Here is a 22,148-nt window from a genome sequence, read left to right on the forward strand (position 1 = left end):
ATATACACATAATATTATGTATATATATTTTGATTAACATATATAATATTTTTGGCCAACGTGTAACTGGCTTTTTAGTTAACGAAACCTTTGAATTATTGAAAATATATCCATTATAAGTTGAAAACGGTGAAAAGTATATTTTTTCTTTTGATAAACAAAATCAAAATGCATCATTAATTGGTGTATAATAACTATTTTGACTTGTTGTACTTAATATAAGGGTTTCTAAAAATTATTTCTTTTATCTTCACGAAATACAAGTAAGATCTACGCACACACACCTCACTTGTGGGAGTAGATTGGATATGTAATATGCTATTATCATTGTAAGATGAGTTACTTTTATTTTTTCTATCTGGTGTTCAATATTTTTATTAAGAGCCAATTAAATTTTACATTGACGATTAAAGTATTTTCTAATAAAAATAACTTTATACTCAAAACTCGAATTCAAAACGTCTAATTAAATATGAAAAAATATTTACCGCTCCTTATAAATCACAAGCCTTCTTAATTTGTGTAAATGCAGAGCAAATTTTTTCTCTTCCCCACCAATTAAATCCATCATTGGCTCATTGCCCAACTCATTTCTCCATGCTCAAGAACACAAGGGAAAAATTCAAGAAAATGTGAGAATTTTTCTAAACAAAAATTTCCATGAGAAAGTGTCTTGGTTTTGGCATTCAAATGGAAAGTTAAAGCACAAATAACAAAAAGAAAAGCTTCCTTCTTCTACAGATTCTGACTAACAGCTTTCATTTAAAATTACACCCTTTTGACCCTAACTTCCCCTATTTCAAACCTTGTGAGTGACCTCCATTTTTTTAATTCTATTTTCCAGAACCCCACATTGCTTTTTGCAGACACCATTCTTGGGAATTTGACTCTTTTTTTCTCACACACATATATATACACATGCATCCTCATGTTGTTGTAGTCAGAGTTTTTTGTTTCCTCCTTCTTCTTTTTTCACTTTAAGCTTGTGCTAAGTTGCTGCTCCTTCCTTTTCTGAGGTTTTGAATTAAAGTTTTGAGCTTTAGATTTTTGTGGGTTGAGGTTGTTGTTGGAGGGTTTTTGAAATAGTTCAAAAAGTTTTGAACTTTAGAATTTTGATGCTCCTTACTTCTTCTTATGTGACTACAAAAGTTAAGTTCTTGTGGGGATTTTTTGAATTAAAGTTTTGAGCTTTAGATTTCCTTTTGTGGATTGAGGGTGTTTGCTGAATCTTTGAAATAGTTGAAAAGTTTTGAACTTTAGATTCTTGATGCTCTTTTCTTCTTCTTATGTGACTACAAAAGCTAAGTTCTTGAGGGGTTTTCTTTGAATTAAAGTTTTGAGCTTTAGATTTCCTTTTGTGGATTGAGGGTGTTTGGAGAGTGTTTGAAATAGTTGAAAAGTTTTGAACTTTAGATTCTTGATGCCCTCTTCTTCTTCTTATGTGACTACAAAAGCTAAGTTTTTGAGGGGTTGGGGGCATTCAGAGTCTTTGAAATGGTTAAAGTTTTGAGCTTTAGGTTCTTGAAAATGGAGTGGTGGGGGATTTTTTCTTTGGGTTTCTTGGTGGGGTTGTTTCTGTTGTTACAAGGCACTGCTGCTCTTCTTGAAAATGATAAGCAAGCATTGTTGGATTTTGTTAATCAGTTGCCTCATTTGCACACTTTGAACTGGGATGCAAATTCTTCAGTTTGCAAGAACTGGACTGGAGTGGGGTGTAACGAAGATGGGTCTCGAGTAATAGCACTGAGGTTACCTGGGGTTGGGTTCAATGGTCCAATTCCTAATAATACATTGAGCCGTTTGACTGCATTGCAGATCTTGAGCCTTAGATCTAATGGTATCAATGGCACTTTCCCTATGGACTTTGGTAACCTCAAAAACTTGTCTTATCTTTACCTTCATTACAACAATTTTTCAGGTCCATTGCCTTTTGATTTCTCTGTTTGGAAAAATCTCACCAGTTTGAACTTGTCAAACAACAGATTCAATGGCACCATTCCTAGCTCTATATCGGGTTTAAGTCATCTTACTTCCCTGAATCTTGCTAACAACTCACTTTCTGGTACCATTCCTGATTTGCTTCTGCCCAACTTGCAGCTACTGAATTTGTCAAACAATAACCTTATAGGTACTGTGCCCAAATCACTTCAAAGATTCCCAAAGAATGTGTTCATTGGTAATGATATGTCTTTACTTGACTACCCTGTTTCGAATTCTTCTATTGTTTCCCTGCCTCAACAACCAAATACGAAATTCAAGAATGATGGTAAATTGAGTGAGAGGGCTTTGCTTGGGATTATAGTAGCTAGTAGTGTAATTGGGATTCTTGGATTTGGTTTCTTGATGGTTGTTTGTTGTTTTAGAAGAAAAAAAGAAGATGGTTTGTTTCCTGGCAAGATGGAGAAGGGAGATATGTCTCCTGAGAAGGCTATTTCGAGGAGTCAAGATGCTAATAATAGATTAGTTTTCTTTGAGGGTTGTAACTATGCATTTGATTTAGAAGATTTGCTTAGAGCTTCCGCGGAGGTATTGGGGAAGGGCACGTTTGGTATGGCGTATAAAGCAATATTAGAAGATGCTACCACAGTGGTGGTGAAGAGGTTGAAAGATGTAGGTGCTGGGAAGAAGGAGTTTGAACAGCAAATGGAGGTTGTGGGAAGTATCAAACATGAAAATGTAGTCGAGCTTCGAGCATATTACTATTCAAAAGATGAAAAGCTTACTGTCTCTGATTATTTCAGTGAGGGTAGTGTTTCTGCTATGCTCCATGGTATGATGACTTTATGCACTCTCTAAATTTCATAGTTATAAACTTTTCAACTCTGTCATTTTTTTGTGGACTTTGTTGGCAGATTCATTCTGCTCCGTCATTTTTGCTTTGAATGGGTACGTTCGTTAGAATTTTTTTGAGTATGATTGTTGAAACCAGTTACTTATTGTTTATCCCAAACTGTGTTGCTCAGGCTCTTCAAAAATGACGTGGGATGCATGTCGCATCCTTCTATAAAAATAGATCATTTTGGAGTATCCGACACGGGTATTACAACATTCTTGGAGAGTCCGAGCTACACAGTTCCTAAGTGAGTTCTTACAATCAGACATGTTAGTTTAGTGAATTGAAAAACATATAGCAATTAAAAATAACATTGAATCTTCCTAACTGAAGGCCAACTAATATAATTTGTTGTGTTATGGGTAGGACCAAGATGGGAATCCACTGAGGTATATATATAATATGTTCCATATATTCTCTTTCCAGCTTAATAGTTAGTTGTACCAAAAATGTGGATGATCCTAACATGTGGTTTACGCATCTCTGTGGGGCAGTGAGTCCTTTCTGTTAATAAGATTAGCAAATTCCTATCTCTATTTTAAAATTTGTCGATATATTTAACTATACAAATCATCGTCAGTTCTCCTTTGTCACTAGAGTCTTTCAGTTATTACACTATTTGACTGAATTATTTCATAGCATGTGGATAATCGTTTTTGCTTTTGATATCTGTTACCATCCGTTGTCTTTTGTGTTTCATTAACCGTATTATTTCATTGTTGTTGTTGTCCGTATTAATTGACCTGTTTTCTCCACTGCCATATTTCTTTTTCATAACCACTTTGATTTGTTGCAATTGAGCTGAGCGTGTCTTTTGGAAATAACATCTCTACCTCCACAAGGTAGGGGTAAAGTTTTCGTACTCTCTACCCCAAACCCCACTTGTGGAAGTATAGTGGTATGTTTTTGTGGATAATCATTTCTGATTTCTATCCCCTTCTATAGCAAGTCAAAATAGTTCATGAATTTGTTGAGGTCCCAGCATCCTTTTCCCCAATTTTTTTTTTCCACCAGGCAAATGCACATGATGTCAAAGTGCATGAAAGGTTAAGCTTTTTGGATAATTTATTAGGAGTTTGTTGGCACCTTTCATTATCATTTTCACTGGTGGGGCCTGATTTAATTAACTAGAACTTTAGATTAAGGAATCCTAAGCTATTGTCAACCTTATTTTGCTTAGAATCTATTGAGAACATTACAACAAAATTCTTTTTAGTTATGTTGGTTATTAACTCCCCTAATTTTGCTGTTAAAGTTAGGCGTTCTATTGTCCTCCTCAAACGAAACGAAGTGACATGGAAACTTATAGGAAGTGATTTCCTTATTGTGTCGCCATTATGCTAACCTAATATTTCATCTGAGAGTAATATCGGACAAAGAAAGGAAAAGAAAAGAAGATCATATGTGTAATGTGTAACTTCCCACTGAGATGATAATTCCTGCAAGGATATTCTAACTTTTAAGCACTTCACGATTTGCTTATTCTAAGTTAAAGGATCGACTAGGACTACAAGGATACTGATTACTCTAATATTTGACATGTTATAGAATGATAAACTAAAAATTGAATAAATGAGGGACAGAGGATTGAACTCCTGATCCTTTGCTTTTGTTAAAATTGGAATGGTTACCTGTGGTATTAGAGGTTGTTTGGTAGGCGGATAAGGTGAGATATTTCAAGATTAACCCTGGGATAAAATGTATACTGCGTTTGGTTGATGGTATATGATAGAAAGACATTTCTTTGCTAGCAATTGGCAATTGAAATTGATAGTTGCAAGGAAGGGAAAGAATGAAACTGGAGATATTGACTGTGGTACCAGTTATTCTCCTTTTTTGATTCTCTCCTTTTTGTTAGAGAAATCCGGATCATTGTAATCTCTGCTATTGATCTCTGTGTTACCTGTTATCAAATTTTGCTTTGCTACTCGGCCACATTGACACCAATTAATTTGCAACTTATAGGTAAACGTGGAGATAACAGGATCCCTTTAGACTGGGAAACTCGACTCAGGATAGCAATTGGAGCAGCGAGAGGTATTGCTAGGATACATTCTGAGAATGGTGGCAAGCTAGTCCACGGAAACGTCAAATCTTCCAATATCTTTCTGAACTCGAAACAATATGGTTGTGTATCTGATGTTGGTCTGTCATCAATAATGAGCTCGTTAGCTCATCCAGTTGCTCGTGCTGCTGGTTTTCGTGCTCCAGAAATAACAGACACCCGTAAAGCCACACAACCTTCTGATGTGTACAGCTTTGGCGTGTTGTTATTGGAGCTTTTGACAGGCAAATCCCCCATCCATACAACAAACGGAGATGAGATCATACACCTGGTCCGATGGGTTCATTCAGTGGTCCGAGAGGAGTGGACTGCTGAAGTATTCGACTTGGAACTGTTGAGGTACCCGAACATAGAGGAAGAGATGGTGGAAATGTTACAGATAGCAATGTCTTGTGTGGTAAGGATGTCAGATCAAAGACCAAAAATGTGTGAGGTGGTTAAAATGATTGAGAACGTTCGTCCCACGAGCTTAGAGAATCAGCTTCCATCTGAAGGAAAAACAGAAACTTCAACACCAAGAGCAGCAGCCACACCTGTGCCTGAGACACAATCTGATTCTCAATGAGTTGCTAAAAATCATTGTCTTTTTGGCCATTTTTATCATAGTTTATCATCTTAATTCATGTTGAAAATGCTTTACTTCACTCTCTCAGTGAAATATTGAATACTTTGTAACTTGATCCAATAGGCACTTTTTTAAGGTATTCTTGAAAGTAGTACTTTGATTATAAATTTTAAATTCTCTCACTCTCAAAGTATCATCTCTTCCATGTTCTTGATGCAATGATCACAAGAACATGGTTGATGTGGGACGAATTCAAGATTTAGAGTCAGTAAGTTTCGAATAGGTATGCATTATTGTATACGTGTGTGTATTTTTTTTCCCGATTTTAGTAGTACATGTTTCTTTACTTCGGTTGTAGTGTTATTTGTGTTGTTACTAGTTCTGTTCCATCATGACTGTTTTGCTATTATTGTATTTGCTTTACATACTTAATTTTTGATATTGCTTATTTGATTTGAGGGTTTATCGGAAACAAATCACTTAGAGTGTATCTCGCGTGTCTATTTGTTCAAGTTTATACAAGTTTAGGTATTTATTTATGCATACTCAAAGTTGAAGGATATAGATTTCAATAGACACCAAATTAAAGGGCATGTTTATATGTTATGCCTAAATATTGTCTTTATTCATTTTTTCTTATATTTTATTTCTATACATCTTTAATATATAATAATTTCAAAAGTCTTTCTACTAAAAGAAACTTTTAGCTTCCATTTTGTCCATAGATTTTGAAGTTGAAAGTTAGAGTTTTTGGAATTTGAAATTGTGTTTGAATATATATTTTACTTGAAAAAAATTAAAGTTTTACAAGTGGAAGTTCCAAAAAATTTTAAAGACTATTTTAAAAATTTGATCATATTTAATGATTATGTAGATTTTTCAAAAACTACTAGCAAACGCTAGTTTACTCCAATAAATTTCTACTATACTCTCATTATGCAACTATCAACTCCATATGAAAACCACAAATCATTTTACTTGAAAATTATAACAAATTCCAAAATTTAAAATTTGCTAAAAAAAATACCAACAAAAAGTTGGATGTATTTGCCACTTGTTAAGGAAAGAAAGGAATCTAAGTGCTAAATGTTCAAACCATTGGGGGCGTAACTGAAATTTGTCCAACAAAGATACAGAAAGCCTTTTATATAAACAAAACAAAGTTCTGAAGTTCAAAATAAAACTCCACTTCTCAGAATCGGAAAAAATCGGAAAACTTTGTAGGAGGATCTCTCAGGTAAATTCATCTTCATCGATTTTAATTTATTTTTTTAGGATTTATGGAGCTGAGTTGAGTAGAAAAAGATTTAATTTTTTTTTTTAGGGATTTGGTCGGCGATGGCGTCCAAGCGGATTCTGAAGGAGCTGAAGGATCTGCAGAAAGATCCTCCTACCTCTTGTAGTGCTGGTGTGTTTCTAGAACCTTGGTGTGTTTCTAGAACCTTCCTAAAATTCTCTGATTTTTTTTTAAAAAAATTGATATAGCTTGTGTTTCTTCATTTTGCTTATGAAGTTAGTAAATTTTTGCTTAGATTTAGCATTTTAGATGCTAGATGATGTGATCGCACATTTTTCAACCGCTAAGTATTTTTTTGGGTTGAAGGTTTCTAGAACCTTCGTTTTTTGGGTTAAAGGTTTCTACATTTGATATAGCTTGTGTTTTTTCATTCTGCATGTGAAGTTAGTTGATTTTTGCTTAGATTTATCATTTTGGCAGCTCTCGTATATGATTGCACGTTTTTCAACAGCCAAGTGTTTTTGCTTCTCTTTTTTGGGGTGAAAAAATAGTCATGTTCTGTAGGTTGTTCTGCATGATTTTGATTGGGGCTGAAAATGAGAGAATTTAGGTTATTTGAGGTTCTAGCTGAATAGATTAGGAATAAAAGTTGATCTTGGAATTAGATTGTTTCCAATTTCGGAACTCGGTGGATAATGGGCCCTCCTCTACCGTTTTACACTTGGGGCATGTTTAGTATGTAGGAAAATGATTGATTTCCTGAAGGACGAACATGGAAAAGTATTGGTAGAAGAGACCCTCATTAAACAGAGATGGCAGTCGTACTTCCATAAACTCTTGAACGAAGAAGGAGACAGAGAGATTATGTTGGGAGATTTGGAACACACAAGGAGGCTTCGCGTTGGTGAGTGTTGCAGGAGTATTTCGGTCGAAGAGCTTAAGGGTGTTGTGCGTAGGATGCGCTGGGGAAGAGCGACCGGACCTGACGAGATCCCTGGTGAATTTTGGAAGAGCACGAGCCAGTTAGGTTTGGAGTGGCTGACTAGGTTATTTAATGTCATCTTTAGGACAGCAACGATGCCCGAAGAATGGAGGTCGAGCGTACTAATCCCTCTATACAAAAACAAGGGAGATATCCAAAGTTGCAACAACTATAGGGGTATCAAGCTTCTAAGCCATACTATGAAAGTGTGGGAAAGAGTGGTGGAGATGAGGGTTAGGAGAGGCGTGTCTATTTCAGAGAACCAGTTTGGATTTATGCCGGGACGCTCAACTACTGAAGCTATCCATCTTATGAGGAGACTGGTGGAGCAGTATAGGGAGAGAAAGAGAGACTTGCATATGGTATTCATTGATCTAGAAAAGGCTTACGATAAAGTTCCACGAGAAATACTATGAAGATGTTTGGAGGCTAAAGATGTACCGGTGGCGTACATTAGAGTGATCAAGGATATGTATGAGGGCGCCAAAACCAGGGTAAGGACAGTAGGAGGAGACTCAGAGCACTTCCCAGTTGTGATGGGTTACATCAAGGATCAGCCCTTAGTCCGTTTTTATTTGCCTTGGTGATGGATGTATTGACGCGACAAATTCAAGGTGAGGTGCCATGGTGTATGCTTTTTGCGGACGATATAGTCCTGATCGATGAGACTCGTAGCGGAGTTAACGCTAAGCTGGAGGATTGGAGACACACCCTGGAGTCTAAAGGGTTTAAGCTGAGTAGGACCAAGACAGAGTACTTAGAGTGCAAGTTCAGTGAGACACCTCATGAGGTTGGCGCGGAAGTTATGCTTGGTGACCAGGCCATCCAAAAGAAAGGTAGTTTCAAGTACTTGGGGTCTATCATGCAAGGCAGCGGGGAGATTGACGATGATGTCATACATCGTATTGGGGCAGGGTGGATGAAATGGAGGCTCGCTTTCAGGGTGCTCTGTGACAAGAAGGTGCCACCACAACTTAAGGGCAAGTTCTACAAAGTGGTTGTTAGACCGGCTATGTTATATGGGGCGGAGTGTTGGCCAATTAAGGTCTCTCACATCCAAAAGATGAAAGTAGCCGAGATGAGAATGTTGAGATGGATGTGTGGGCATACCAGGAGCGACAGGATTAGAAACGAGGCTATTCGGGATAAAGTAGGAGTGGCCTCAGTGGAAGACAAGATGCGGAAAATGCGACTTAGGTGGTTTGGGCATGTGAAGAGGAGAGACACAGATGCCCCAGTGAGGAGGTGTGAGAGGTTGGCCATGGATGGCTTTAGAAGAGGTAGGGGTAGGCCGAAGAAATATTGGGGAGAGGTGATTAGACAAGACATGGCGCAGTTACAGCTTACCGAGGACATGACCTTAGATAGGAGTGTGGAGGACCCGCATTCGGGTAGAAGGCTAGTACATAGTCGTGTTATCCTACCCTATTAGTAGGCGCATTAGCGCACTATAATTTCCTTTGTGGAGGACTAAGACTAGGATTAAAGGCTAAGTGATTCATCTTTTGCACCATAGTAGTTGTAGTTCTGCCCATTGTTTATTGCCTTCTGCATGATATTGTTGTTTATAGTTGTGGCGCCATTGTACTTTGATTGTCTTATCTATCTTATCTTATTTATTTATTTATTGTAGTTATGCCTCTTTCTTCCGGTACCACTCTACCACGACTTTCCCTTTTGCTATTGCTGTTTCCATCTTGTTTTATATATGTTTGCACCTATCTGACCTTTTATCTTGTCCTCTCTTAAAGTCGAGGGTCTTTCGGAAACAGTCGCCCTACCTTTCAAGGTGGGGGTTAGGTCTGCGTACACTCTACCCTCCCAGACCCCACATTATGGGATTATACTGGGTTTGTTGTTGTCGTTGTTGAAGATAAGTGAGTTTTACTTATTCTTGTGTATGGTACTAAGCAAAAAAAAATTATTTGAAAGAATTTGTATATAATCTAGATAAATATTATAGGAGGGGGTGGGGTAGGAGTGTTGTATGAGGTGGTGGGGATGGGGCTACATGAGTGTAGGTGAAGATGTGGTGTGTTGTGGAGGGTGGGAGGATACAATCAATGTGGAATGCCACTCTGTGGAACTTGTTCTCCCTACTTTCAGTAGGGAAGTCAATTTCCTTATTTTAAGGAACGTATTTTTCTAGAGAATTATTTTTTTAAAATAAAGTTTGACCAATCGAACATGGGAAAATTGGAAAACATTAATCACCAGACTTGGTTCGGAAGGATCAAAGTAGTGATGTGGGCCTACCACTGATCTCAACCATTGCCATTTAGACTAAAGCTTTGGGCCCTTGATTACCAACTTTGTGTTTAAAGGGGATGTAAATTGTGGTATTTTGATCTGGATTTTTGTTGCTAATTATCATAAGATTGAGAAAATAGGTAGAGTGAATTATGATAAACAGGGACAAGCTTGTGACTTTGTGGATAGTCGAGGGTTGAAGTTATATGATATGGTCAGAGGTGGATCCATGATTTTAAGTTTTTGGGTTCCTACACACACGATCTCAAGTTAATATGATCTTCTGCTGTTTATATTAGGCCCAGTTGGCGAAGATATGTTTCACTGGCAAGCAACAATTATGGGTCCACCTGACAGTCCCTATACCGGTGGACTGTTTCTCATTACCATTCATTTTCCACCTGATTATCCATTTAAGCCACCCAAGGTATTTTACCTACACCATGAAGTGTACACAATATTTAATGACTTGCTTGATAGGTTCCTACTTTTGGTAAATCGTGCAGCGATTCTTTGGCAGAATCACAGGTGCAATCGTGTTCTTCGCTTGTAACTTTGCAATATCATTGCATAAACAAATTTATTTGTACACATTAATTTTTTCTAGGGAGTGAACTGCTTTTAAAAAACATAAAAAGGGGAGCTAGGTCCTTCTGAGAATGTTGTGTTCTATGATTTTATCTGTAGCTCTTATTCTTCTTTTATTGTTTTCCCTGGACAAAAATCTATGACTAATACAAGATAAATGTGCAGGTTGCTTTTAGGACTAAGGTTTTCCACCCGAACATCAACAGCAACGGTAGCATATGCCTTGACATTCTGAAGGAACAGTGGAGCCCAGCTCTTACAATCTCCAAGGTGAGGTTCATTTCCTGTATTCGTTCTCATGCTGATTTTATCCTTTGATTTTTCTTCTTATTTACGTTCCCCAAGAGTTCCGAGGTCTAATACCATCCCTGTTTGGATAGAGTGCTCACATTAGAATGTTGTCAAATGTATACCAAAGGTTGATTATGAGGACTTTTACACATTGATTATCTAGTTCTCGTTCTAGGTCAACATAAGTGTGTCAAACATAAGAGATTAAAATATATTCACTTAATGAACTGCTTTTTCTTTGTAGTTTTTTTATGGAACATCTTCGATATTTTGAGATTGAAGTTGTGCGAGAACCAGCAACTTAGTCTTTCCCTTTCTTAATACTAATAATAAATGACTACCAGCTGCAATTAGCCTCTTTCCGAATGATCTCTTTTATCCGTTGAAATTAGATATTGTTCCTTGTTTCATAATAATCTTTTAAACAAAATTGATCGATCAAGTGTGAACTGGCATGTTTATTGTGTATCCGTTCCTTGCAGGTGTTGCTGTCCATCTGTTCTCTGCTGACAGACCCTAATCCTGATGACCCTTTGGTTCCGGAGATTGCTCATATGTACAAGACTGATCGAAACAAGTATGAAACAACTGCTCGGAGCTGGACCCAAAAGTTCGCCATGGGTTAGCCGCTGTTGCGATGTGCCCACTTTTCCTCTGTGTTTTTGGACACTATCAGTAATGTGTTAGGAAATGAAGTATTTCTTATGGCATAATCCGTTCAAGGGGAACGGTTGTGTTGCTGACTCTTGAAACACAAAACTTTGCCTTTCGGTTTGTAAAATCCAACGGTTATGCAACTCTATGTATAGATCAAAATTAAGCAGTTGGACCATTTTGCATATTTAGTGTATGCAACTCTATGAAAATGTTTTCTCAAAAAACTAAGTGGGTTTTTCTTATATATCTTAGTGTTTAGTAAGTAAGAGAAAAAATTATTCGAAAAGTATTTATATGTAATCTATGGATGGGGTGTTGGAGTGGTCGAGGGGTTGGAGATGTTGGGTGGAGGAGGGGGACAATGAACTTGAACTTTCATTCATGAAACTTGGTTGGGTCGGGAGGGGACAATGAACTTTGAACTATTATTCATGAAATTTGTTTTCTTATATCTGTTAGAAAAATCATTTTTTTTTTATTTTTAAGGAGTTTATTTTTGGCAGACAAACATAAGAAAATTATAAAATATTTTCCTGCATATCAAACACACCCATAATCGAGTAATTTCTCTCCCATTCTCTCTTCACCTTCAAGATTTCTACGGTAGAAATAGTTTTTTCGCTTTTGTCCTTCCATTAATCCAGTACAGTATAAAAATGTCCATTGATCACTTTTCGGTCATGGGTGTATCAAAAATAGTCTACTTAATTAGAGATAAAGTTTGCATATATTTATGTAAACTTTACCTAAATCCCATAATGGAAAAGTTTAATTACTATACATCCCTCATTGTATCAAAATTATCCGATATCCCCTTTTTTTCAACTTTTCTGATACATTATATTTGTATCTGATACATCAATTAACCAATCAGTAATTAATGAAGATCATCTATTTATGGATAGTATCTTAATATAAGGGATGATTGGTTCTTCAAATCAATTAGTAAACTAATTAATGGGATTAATTTGGTTAAAAAAAGAACGGTTGTGCAGTTGAAGATTTAAGCCAAAAAAACAGAGCAGAAAAACAAACCAACTTCGTTTCCATTTTTTTTTCCAGTTTGGGTTATGTATCTGATAGATCAGTTATGTATATGATACATCAATTGTTAAAAAAAAACAATTGTTATGTCCATGAAGATTCAAGCCAAAAAACATAGCGTCGTCTCGAATGAAAAAAACAGAGCATCAATTCATACCGAAGTTGATTTCAATTAATTTTCAACTTTTGCTGATACATAAGTTATGTATCTGATACATAACTTTAGCTATAGAATAGTTAATGCACATCAGCTATTTATGGATAAAAGATTGGCTCTTTATATCAATTACTGATCTATTAAAGAAGGCGGCAGTTATGTAGATGAATTTTGAAGTCAAAAGTCAGAGCATCGACTACAAGGAAAACAACAGAGCATCAATTCAAAGAAAACTTCGCGTTTCATCAATTAATCGATATGAATATCCCGATACTACTGAGACATTCTGGAGTTTGGCAATCCGATATTACTTATGAACAATACAAAAGTGATGGAATCGTTGTCGGTGACAATGTATCTTACTCAAATTTAAAAGCAGCAATCGCTGCTGAATTGAGTGTGGATGAATCAGAGAAAGAAATTGAAATCCGATACATAGTTGAAGGTAACTCGTCGCCAATATATATTCGTAATGATATGGGTGTTAATCTTTACATAGAGTTGAAGAAGAAAGAGCCTGGTTTCGTGAATTATCCCCTGTGCATATCAAGCTTTGATATAAAAAGATGTGAGATAAAATCATTCGACAGTACATCTGGAGCAATCGTTTGTGCCGAATCAAATGCGAATGAGTTCCATAATTTTGGTTTAGAAGAATCTGGTAAAGTTGCAAGTTGTTATATAGCAGAATTGGAGTTGACGAACTACATAGATGATACAAATGGTGCGGAAGTAAAGGAGAATCAATTCTATAAGGATAAAGCAACTCTAGTTGATGTAATGGCCAAATACAAAATCAATAATGAATTTAATTTCAAGGTTAAAAGATCCGACAGTAAAAGGTATGCGCATATTATGCATTTGAAAATTTTAATGTTGGATAGTATCCAACAGTATGTATCAGATACATATTACTGTGTGTATCTGATACATTCTTAAAGTAAAATAATTTTTTATGTCATGATACATCAAAACTACATTTCTGCATCTGGAAATTTTGATGTTGGATACTATCCAACAGTATGTATCAGATACATATTACTATGTGTATCTGATACATTCTTAAAATAAAATAATTTTTCGTGTCATGATACATCAAATCTCCATTTCTGCATTTGGAAATTTTGATGTTGGATAGTATCCAACAGTATGTATCAGATACATATTACTGTTTGTATCTGATACATTCTTAAAATAAAATAATTTTTCATGTCATGATACATCAAAACTCGATTTCTGCATTTGGAAATTTTGATGTTGGATAGTATCCAACAGTATGTATCAGATACATATTACTGTCTTTGCATGATACATTCTTAAAATAAAATAATATTTCATGTCATAATACATCAAAACTACATTCCTGTAACTCAGTCAAAAAATGATAATAATGCTGTCAGTATGTATCAGGTTCATAATACTCTATGTATCAGATGTTTTTTTTAACAATACGTACAAAGAAGCATGTATCAAGTACATGGGTTGACACACTTTCTATCAGTATGTCACTGCATTTGTTGATATTATAAATGAAAAAATATTGATATGATACATGTCATTTTTTTAATACAAATGTAGTTATGTGATAGTATGCCTTTCAGAAGGATGTTGTTGGAGAATGAAAGCTTCATGTTGGAAAAAAACGGATATATTCAAAGTTAGATATTTCAATAGTGAACATTCATGTGTACTGAGAGATAGGATTTTCAACAAAGTTCATGCTACAAAGGCTTTTGTTAGTGCATTCACAGCCCCTAAATTGGTTAATCATAAGAGAATTGTCACCCCTAATGATATACGAGAGGATATTAAATCAGCATATGGAATTGATATTACCTATCAACAGGCATGGCGTTCAAAAGAGCATGCTTTGCAGATGTTAAGGGGAAAACCTACTGATGGATATAGACAGCTGCCTGTATATATACATATTCTAAAAACCATATATCCAAATTCGTACATAAGTATGCACAAGTCATCAACTGATGAATTCATGTATTTGTTCATAGCGTTAAGGCCTTTGATGAGGGGGTTTCAGTTTTGTCGACCAGTAGTTGTTGTTGACGGTGCACATCTTGATGGACCTTATAAAGGGACGTTTGTATCAGCTAGCACACTTGATGGGGCAGGTATTACTTTCTTATACTGTTTCTTATTGAATAATAGTGTGTCATCTCATTTTTCACGTTTGTTGTGTTTCTGATGAATTCTAATAACTATTGTATCGATATTATTGATTTATTAGGTTGCATATTGCCGTTGGCGTATGGTATTGTTGATACAGAAAATGATTCATCATGGACGTGGATTTTTCAGAATTTCAAGAATGCATTTGGAGAGAGGGACAATATGTGTGTTGTATCAGATAGGAACGAAAGCATAATCAAGAGTGTAAGCATGGTATTTCCCAATGTTCCTCATTTTGCATGCATATGGCATATATGGAAAAATGTGTGTACTAAATACAGAAGGAGCAAAGCTGTACTAAGTGACATCTTCTATTCAATGGCCAAGGCATACCGAAAAGATGAAGTCGATAAATTAATGGCCAAAATTGAAAGAATCGATCAACGGGTGGCACAATATTTAAAAAATGCAGGATACGAAAAGTGGTCAAGGGTTCATGCCACTGCCAACAGGGGTAGAATGATGACTTCTAACATCGCAGAATGTATCAATGGATGTCTTGTTGAAGCACGAGAGCTGCCTATAATTGACTTTTTGGAGCAAACGAGAATGTTATTTGGTTCTTGGAACTGCAAAAATAGAGAAATAGCATCTTATACAAAACATACTTTGGGTAGAAAATTCGAAGATATCCTAGTTTCAAACAGGATCAAGTGTTCGAGAATGAAGGTACACGATACATACTTTCTGACGCATATATACTGATACATCAGTTCTGGTACATGATAGATACTTTCTGATACATATATATTGATACATCAGTTCTAATACATCATTTCTGTAATTGAATCATACTTTATGATACATATATGTGTTATTTATTTCTTGGTGGCTGATGATTCATCAGTTATGTATAACATGTGCTAATTAAATAATGAAACTTCAATTCTGATACATAAGTTCTACATTTGATACATAAGTTCTGATACATATATGTAAAGATTATTTTCCTTCAGTCTGATGATTAATCAGTTATGCATAAATTGTTCTAAATATATACTGATACATCAGTGTAGACACATTAGTAGTGTAGATGATACATAAGTACTATTAGATATATGTGAAGTTTATTTATATCAGTTTGTTGCTTCGTCATTCAAGTAAAGCCTGTGCTCATTATAGACTGATATATCAATTCGGATACATCAAATGTGTAGTTGATACATAAGTACTGACACATATAAACATAACATGTTTAAAATACATACTGATACATCAGTTCTGATACATTATTTCTGTAATTGATACGTACTTTCTGATACATATATGTGAAATTTATTTCTGGCTGGCTGTTGATTCATCTGATATGTATATCCTGTGATAATTATTACCCTTTAACATCAGTTCCGATACATAGTTGTGTATGTGAGGAAGCAGTACTGATACATAAATTTGAAATATAATTCCTGCAGGTTGTTGCTTCATCAGAGTATCTTTATTCTGTTTACGAATTAGGTATAAGATACATTGTGTGTCTAGAGAGAAAAACATGCACTTGTGGTAGATTTCAACTAGACGAGATACCATGTCCACATGCAATTGCAGTGTTGAAGAGCAAGAACATTACTGACCTGCACCCATATTGTTCTGATTACTACAAACCAGAGGCGTTGGCAAATACTTATGAATTACCAATGGTTCCAATGCCAGATAAGAAAGACTGGACTGCTCCGAAGGAAATTTTGGAAGAAATTGTCTTGCCGCCAATATACAAAAGGATGCCAGGAAGACCAAAGAAAGGGAGAAAAAAGTTCGCTAATGAGAAAATAACAAGTAGCACAAATTTTTGTGGACGTTGTGGCCACGAAGGCCACAACAGAAAGACTTGTACTTTCATTCCTAAATAGATATGATGTTTGTGGTATCTCGGTGTACATTCTAATTGAATCATAAAATAACATCTATTATTATATTTTATATTTGAGTTTGACACGTGACATAAATATAAAAATCTTTTAATGACAATTTTTTTATGTATCAAGATTAGAACATTTTATTGCTACAATTTTTTTAAAAATAAAATACAGGACGTCCATCGGTTCGCCATGACTTGGATTAATGACAAATCTCACATGGTTTATTTTTTGGATCGTTATTTTTCCAAACATAAACATTCTTGTCTTTTCGACAACCATAATTACACAAAAGTTGTTGGTGATACATAAGATCCTATTTGATATAGGTTGTAGATTATCATATGCAGTAAATCTTGATAAATGCGAATCTGATACATAAGCAAGATGTATCATATACTTTAAATCTTGAGAAATAGAATTCTTATGCAAAAAATTAATGTATCAGAATCATTAAATATTGAGAAATGAGAATCTGATACATGTGCATGATGTATCATAATAAAAAAAACTTGATTCATGTATCAGAATTCACAAAATGTGACACTTATGAATATTATACTCGATACAAGTTTGATACAGTAGAGTATAAAACATAAACTTTGAATTTATATTCCATTTTGACACCAGAGAAAAACATAATAAATCTAAGGTATAGAAATATTAAAATATACTAAATCTGATACATTACAGTTTATGTATCAGATACATTGGAAGAATCAGAATCACCTAAAATGTTTACTATCAAAAAAAAATTATTGGACATCAATCAGTTCTCCTTGGTTTGGAGATATGTCTCTCCTTGGTTTTTTTGGATCGTCGTTATCGCTAACATAACCATCCATGGCCTTCTGACAACCATATCTCCATAAGAGTGCGGCATATCTTGAACGAAAGAATTCAGCGTTTAGTCCGGTACTTGGAATAGAAATTCCATCACTAAGATATTCATCAAACATGGCCAGGAAAACTCCACAATCCCTGCAAATAAAGGAATACAGGAATTTAAAAAAAGTAAAATTGACATATGAATGATTTAGGTATACATAGCCGATGTTAATACTCACAAGCTGCCACTTCCCTGTTGCGCAATTCCTTCAACATACTCAACTGCTAATGGGTGATGTGGTTCAAGCATATTACCGGTTGATTTGTCCTTGTATGAATCAAGAGACGACCAATCAGTACGTTCGTTGTTGTCAAAGAAACCACTGTCTTGCAGGTATGTTGGTAGCATTGCTGCTATCTTTTGGATCTCTTGGGAAGGGTTGCTACTTCTTCGTCTAGGCGATGAATCATACACACGTATCAATCTCCCTTTTAACACAACTACCGCAAGAACCCAATGAAAATCCATGTCGCAGTTCACTGGAATGTATACCTCATCTACCAAATGCCAGGGCAAACCGGCTGGTATTGAGAAACCTCTTATTATGTTCTTCACGGATCTCTCTTGATGAGCTGTAACAGTGGCCCTTGCCATATCTTCTTGTGTAGAAATGTTAGGTGGAAGGTGATAGTAGCGTGTGTGTGCATATTCGATGTAATTTTTGAAAATGCAATTTGTCGTTGTGTATCGATACTGATTGCTCAACTGCATCTTCGATTTCTTCCGAAGGTAGTAAAATATTACATCGATGTGCTGCACATTTTAAGAAAGTATTAGTTATATAACAACTAGCATCACATATCAGATTATGTATGTATCAGATACATTTATCTATCTATGTATCAGATACATTAATATGTATGTATCAGGTAGTTAGTATGAGTTGTATCATATTATTTATGATGAAATTTTACCTCATCGTTCCAGCATCTGTCCAGCTGTGACATTAGGTAGAACCAGTTCTTATCTTTAGGAAATGCCACAACAAAGTCCATTTTTTCAAAGCCGAATGAAGAGCACTTAGATCTGTAATGATCCTCCTTCGAATTCCTGAATGGAAACTTGTAGTTTAATAACATAACAAATATAATACACGACTTGTATGGGTATAAGTTGAATATGTCATACTTACTTGTTGCCATGTGATTTTAGAAGTCCTTTATCTATCCATTGAGAGTAGTCTGTGACAAGCTCGGAAGGGGGTTGATAGCATATACCAAAACCTTCAAAAGGGTGTGTCTGATGCGTAACATCTGATAAATTTTCCTTTCCCTTTTCACTCGACCCAAAGTTTGAAAGATACGGCGACTGTAAGATCTTCGAAGGAATCCTGCTTCTTCGATATGGTGTCTTCGCATCGTCAGACAATACATTAGCTTTTGATGGAAGAGTGGTTGGTAGCTGGCTATCGCGTAATAGACATTCATCCTGAACTTGCTCATGACTAACAGCTGTCAATGGCATGGCTGGTAATGGAAGTCCGTATATTAGAGCATCTATCACATCCAGAGTTTCGGTCGAAAATGGTGCTGAAGTATTGGATTCTGATGTGCTTGGTTTGATTTTTTCTTTTTCAATCTCCTCGACTTGCTCTTCTACTTTGGCAGATTTATCATCAGCTACTCTTCCATCTTTCTTTACAGTGTTCTACACGTAATGTATAACGTCATTAAAAAAATTAATAATGTTGATTTTATCTCAGTAAAGAATCTGATACATTACCTGTAATGTATCAGAATCAGCAATAAGCTGATCAGTATCTGCTCTTTGTGGTTCCATTTGGTGTGCTGATACATCCTTGACGGATGGTTCATCTTCCTGGAAACATAATAACATTTAATTATGATATATATGTACTACATGTCTAGATATATATATATTTAAAGAGGTAGAGCTTATACAAAATATATATATATAGAATCAAATTATTCATCAATTTGTTTCTGATACATTACCTTTAATGTATCAGAATAAACTTGTTGATCAAATAATTCAGGAACATCTGCTAAAATGCTTTGTTCCGATATGTTGTCCACCTGATTTATCATGGTGGATGGTTCAGGTCCCTGAAAACATAATAACATTTACAACTGATACATGACAATGAAAATTATCCAGAAGTTTAAAAGCATAAATATCAAATATTACATGATGTATGTACCTTAATATCTTCCTGGACATTAGATTTGTCATTTTTTTGGGGTGGGTCAAATTTATTTGCAAAATTGTGCACCTCCAATCCAGTAGGTGCTTCTTGTTGTTCAACCACATGGAATGATTGATCAAAATCATCTTTTTTAACTTGAGATGATGTGCCAGTCATTCGGTTCGCCATACTGTCGATGGCTTTCAAAAGATCAATGTGATTTGAATCCATTTTGTTCTCCAAACGCTTGAACTTCCGGTCAACCTTGATACAAGTATATGAAAAATCAGAATGTATCACCTAATTAAAAGTATATTGTACGTGATACATCTTAAAGTAATAACTTACGTATCTCTTTAGAGACTTCTTTATGGACTTCTTCAATGCTTTGAATTGCATATGAATAATTCGATCCGAATGACCGGAAGATTCACCTCCTAAAGCTGACTTCGCCCCTGGTACATTGTCAGGAGAAACAGGCTTTTCTGATTCCTTTGGTGACTTTGCCCCCGGTTCATTGTCAGGAGAAACAAGATTTTCTGATTCATTTGGTGGTATGAAATCCTTATGCATGTTGGCTGTTTCTACTTGAATTGGCTTTTTAGCAGGGGAAGTCTTCATTCTCCTGGAAGGAGGTGGAGAAGATGTCTTAGCGACATCCCTGGATCTCTTTAAAAATTCAGTGGGTGGTGTTGTTGAGAAGTCCTCAAATCCAGTGACTTCATGAGGTTTTCTGAAATTGACCTTGGCAGCCGATGTTGAATCTTCAGGTTTCTGTTGGCTGTCATGAACGACAATAGATTCCATTTCTTATTGAGATTGGACAATGTTGGAGCATGGATACTGCAAAAAAATTGAATAATTGATACATGTTAATTCTGATACATAAACATGATGTATCAGAAACATTAATCCTTCATACATGCTAAATTGATAGAAAAACAACATTATCTGATACATACATTCAGATGTATCATGAGATGTAATTCTAGATACATTATAATTTGATACATAAGATAGAGTTTTCATGAGTTGTAAATACTGATAAATGAGTTTTCATGAGCTGTAAATACCTTTCTGATACATACCATTATATGTATCAGAAAGGTTATATAAAGTATATGTATAAGATAGATTATATCTTGATACATTTATATTCTGATACATAAATATATGAGCTGATACATCTACTTTATGAATCAAATTATACTGTATCAAGGTCATGGATATATAATGTATCTTAGATTTTATGTATAATGAATCAGTGCATAAACGAATAATATTCAAAGCATGTACCTCACTGAAGATGGTAGACATGAATGTCTCAAATTTTGGCTTCACGGCGACAACACGCCAGTTAAGAATTCTGGGAATTTTATTACCCACTCTTACAGCAATTTCAGAGGGAACTTGAGATGCACATTCATATATCCAAACATTCAGAGCGTATGGCATGCCGCCTAGACGATACATTTGTTTGGCATTTGAAAACTCCTGACGCATTCCTTTTATCAATTTTGAATATGCTAATTTCCCCCATGGATATTGCTCATAACTACCATCTTCTACCATCTTGAAATCATCAACTGATATAGGTGCATCACCTAGTTGAGAAAAAACAAAAGTATGGATGAAATAGAGAATGGCCATCTGAACGGCATCTTCGTTTGTTTTCCATCCTCCAACCAGAAAACGCTCAACGAAACGAGCTTTGTTGACCCCATTTTTGGCACCAGGAAAATATAAAGACAATAATCTACTTGCTTGATCATCAGAATACTTGAAGTCATTCATATTACCGGTGCATCGCAAACCAGTAATGATAGCAAAATCATTTATTGTAAATCGCAGTATATTACCCTGCACATGACGAATGTGCAGTTCTTCTTTGTTTTTTTGGTCTACCTCAAGAAGTAAGAGGCATTTGATGATTTGCCCTTGAAAGTTGCAGTTTGGCATATCTAAGTAGTGACCAAATATAGATTGCCTAAATAACTTTATACCTTCTTCACCTATTGATGATTCAAAATCATCAAGAAAATTAGCCCTATATGCCGTTCCGAATCTCAATGGGTGTGACGGGATCTTCTTGATGACGTATTTCATTCCCTGCATTGACATGAAAATGGTTAAATACAACTTGAACTCTATACATGGATACGATGTATCATATGCATTAAGATATCTGATGCATAAGATGAGATTCTGATACATACAGAAGATGTATCAAAAACAATTATATATTATATTCTGATACATACATGTATATGTATCAGAATCATTAAATTTGAAACATCAAAAAATGACACTTACACATGGTGTATCAAAAATAGTAAATCCCCAAAAAAATTGCATTTGAAAAATACATTATGAATCTGATACATAAATATATATGTATCAGAAT

General features: G+C 35.4%; 4 protein-coding genes across 5 annotated transcripts; 3 read left to right on the forward strand and 1 right to left on the reverse strand.

Annotated features, from left to right (window-relative positions):
• The first annotated feature begins 528 nt into the window (after positions 1–528).
• LOC129890133 (probable inactive receptor kinase At4g23740) lies at positions 529–5,807 on the forward strand. The gene is made up of 2 exons (XM_055965673.1): positions 529–2,770; positions 4,799–5,807. Exons 1-2 carry the CDS (start codon positions 1,495–1,497, stop codon positions 5,461–5,463), a joined length of 1,941 nt encoding a protein of 646 aa, XP_055821648.1. The 5' UTR covers positions 529–1,494; the 3' UTR covers positions 5,464–5,807.
• Positions 5,808–6,619: 812 nt separating this feature from the next.
• LOC129890134 (SUMO-conjugating enzyme UBC9-like) lies at positions 6,620–11,712 on the forward strand. 2 transcript variants are annotated; one of them, XM_055965674.1, is made up of 5 exons: positions 6,620–6,700; positions 6,788–6,871; positions 10,232–10,359; positions 10,686–10,790; positions 11,294–11,712. In XM_055965674.1, exons 2-5 carry the CDS (start codon positions 6,802–6,804, stop codon positions 11,435–11,437), a joined length of 447 nt encoding a protein of 148 aa, XP_055821649.1. In that variant the 5' UTR covers positions 6,620–6,700; positions 6,788–6,801; the 3' UTR covers positions 11,438–11,712. The 2 variants fall into 2 exon arrangements, with proteins under 2 accessions (XP_055821649.1, XP_055821650.1); XM_055965675.1 differs by having other exon boundaries at positions 6,663–6,700; positions 6,788–6,890.
• A 3,462-nt stretch (positions 11,713–15,174) lies between these two features.
• On the forward strand, positions 15,175–16,703 carry LOC129888600 (uncharacterized). The gene is made up of 2 exons (XM_055963551.1): positions 15,175–15,525; positions 16,269–16,703. The coding sequence occupies exons 1-2, from the start codon at positions 15,175–15,177 to the stop codon at positions 16,701–16,703; spliced, it is 786 nt and encodes a 261-aa protein (XP_055819526.1).
• Positions 16,704–17,464: 761 nt separating this feature from the next.
• LOC129890806 (uncharacterized) lies at positions 17,465–21,838 on the reverse strand (the record flags this gene model as incomplete). Its single annotated transcript, XM_055966283.1, has 9 exons — positions 17,465–17,690; positions 17,777–18,351; positions 18,513–18,648; positions 18,731–19,245; positions 19,321–19,416; positions 19,554–19,664; positions 19,832–20,008; positions 20,132–20,518; positions 21,041–21,838. Coding segments are annotated over 9 exons (3,021 nt in total), but the record flags the coding sequence as incomplete, so codon positions are not given.
• Positions 21,839–22,148: the final 310 nt, after the last annotated feature.

The sequence above is a fragment of the Solanum dulcamara genome, chromosome 5, assembly GCF_947179165.1.
Source record: "Solanum dulcamara chromosome 5, daSolDulc1.2, whole genome shotgun sequence".
Lineage (NCBI taxonomy): Eukaryota > Viridiplantae > Streptophyta > Magnoliopsida > Solanales > Solanaceae > Solanum > Solanum dulcamara.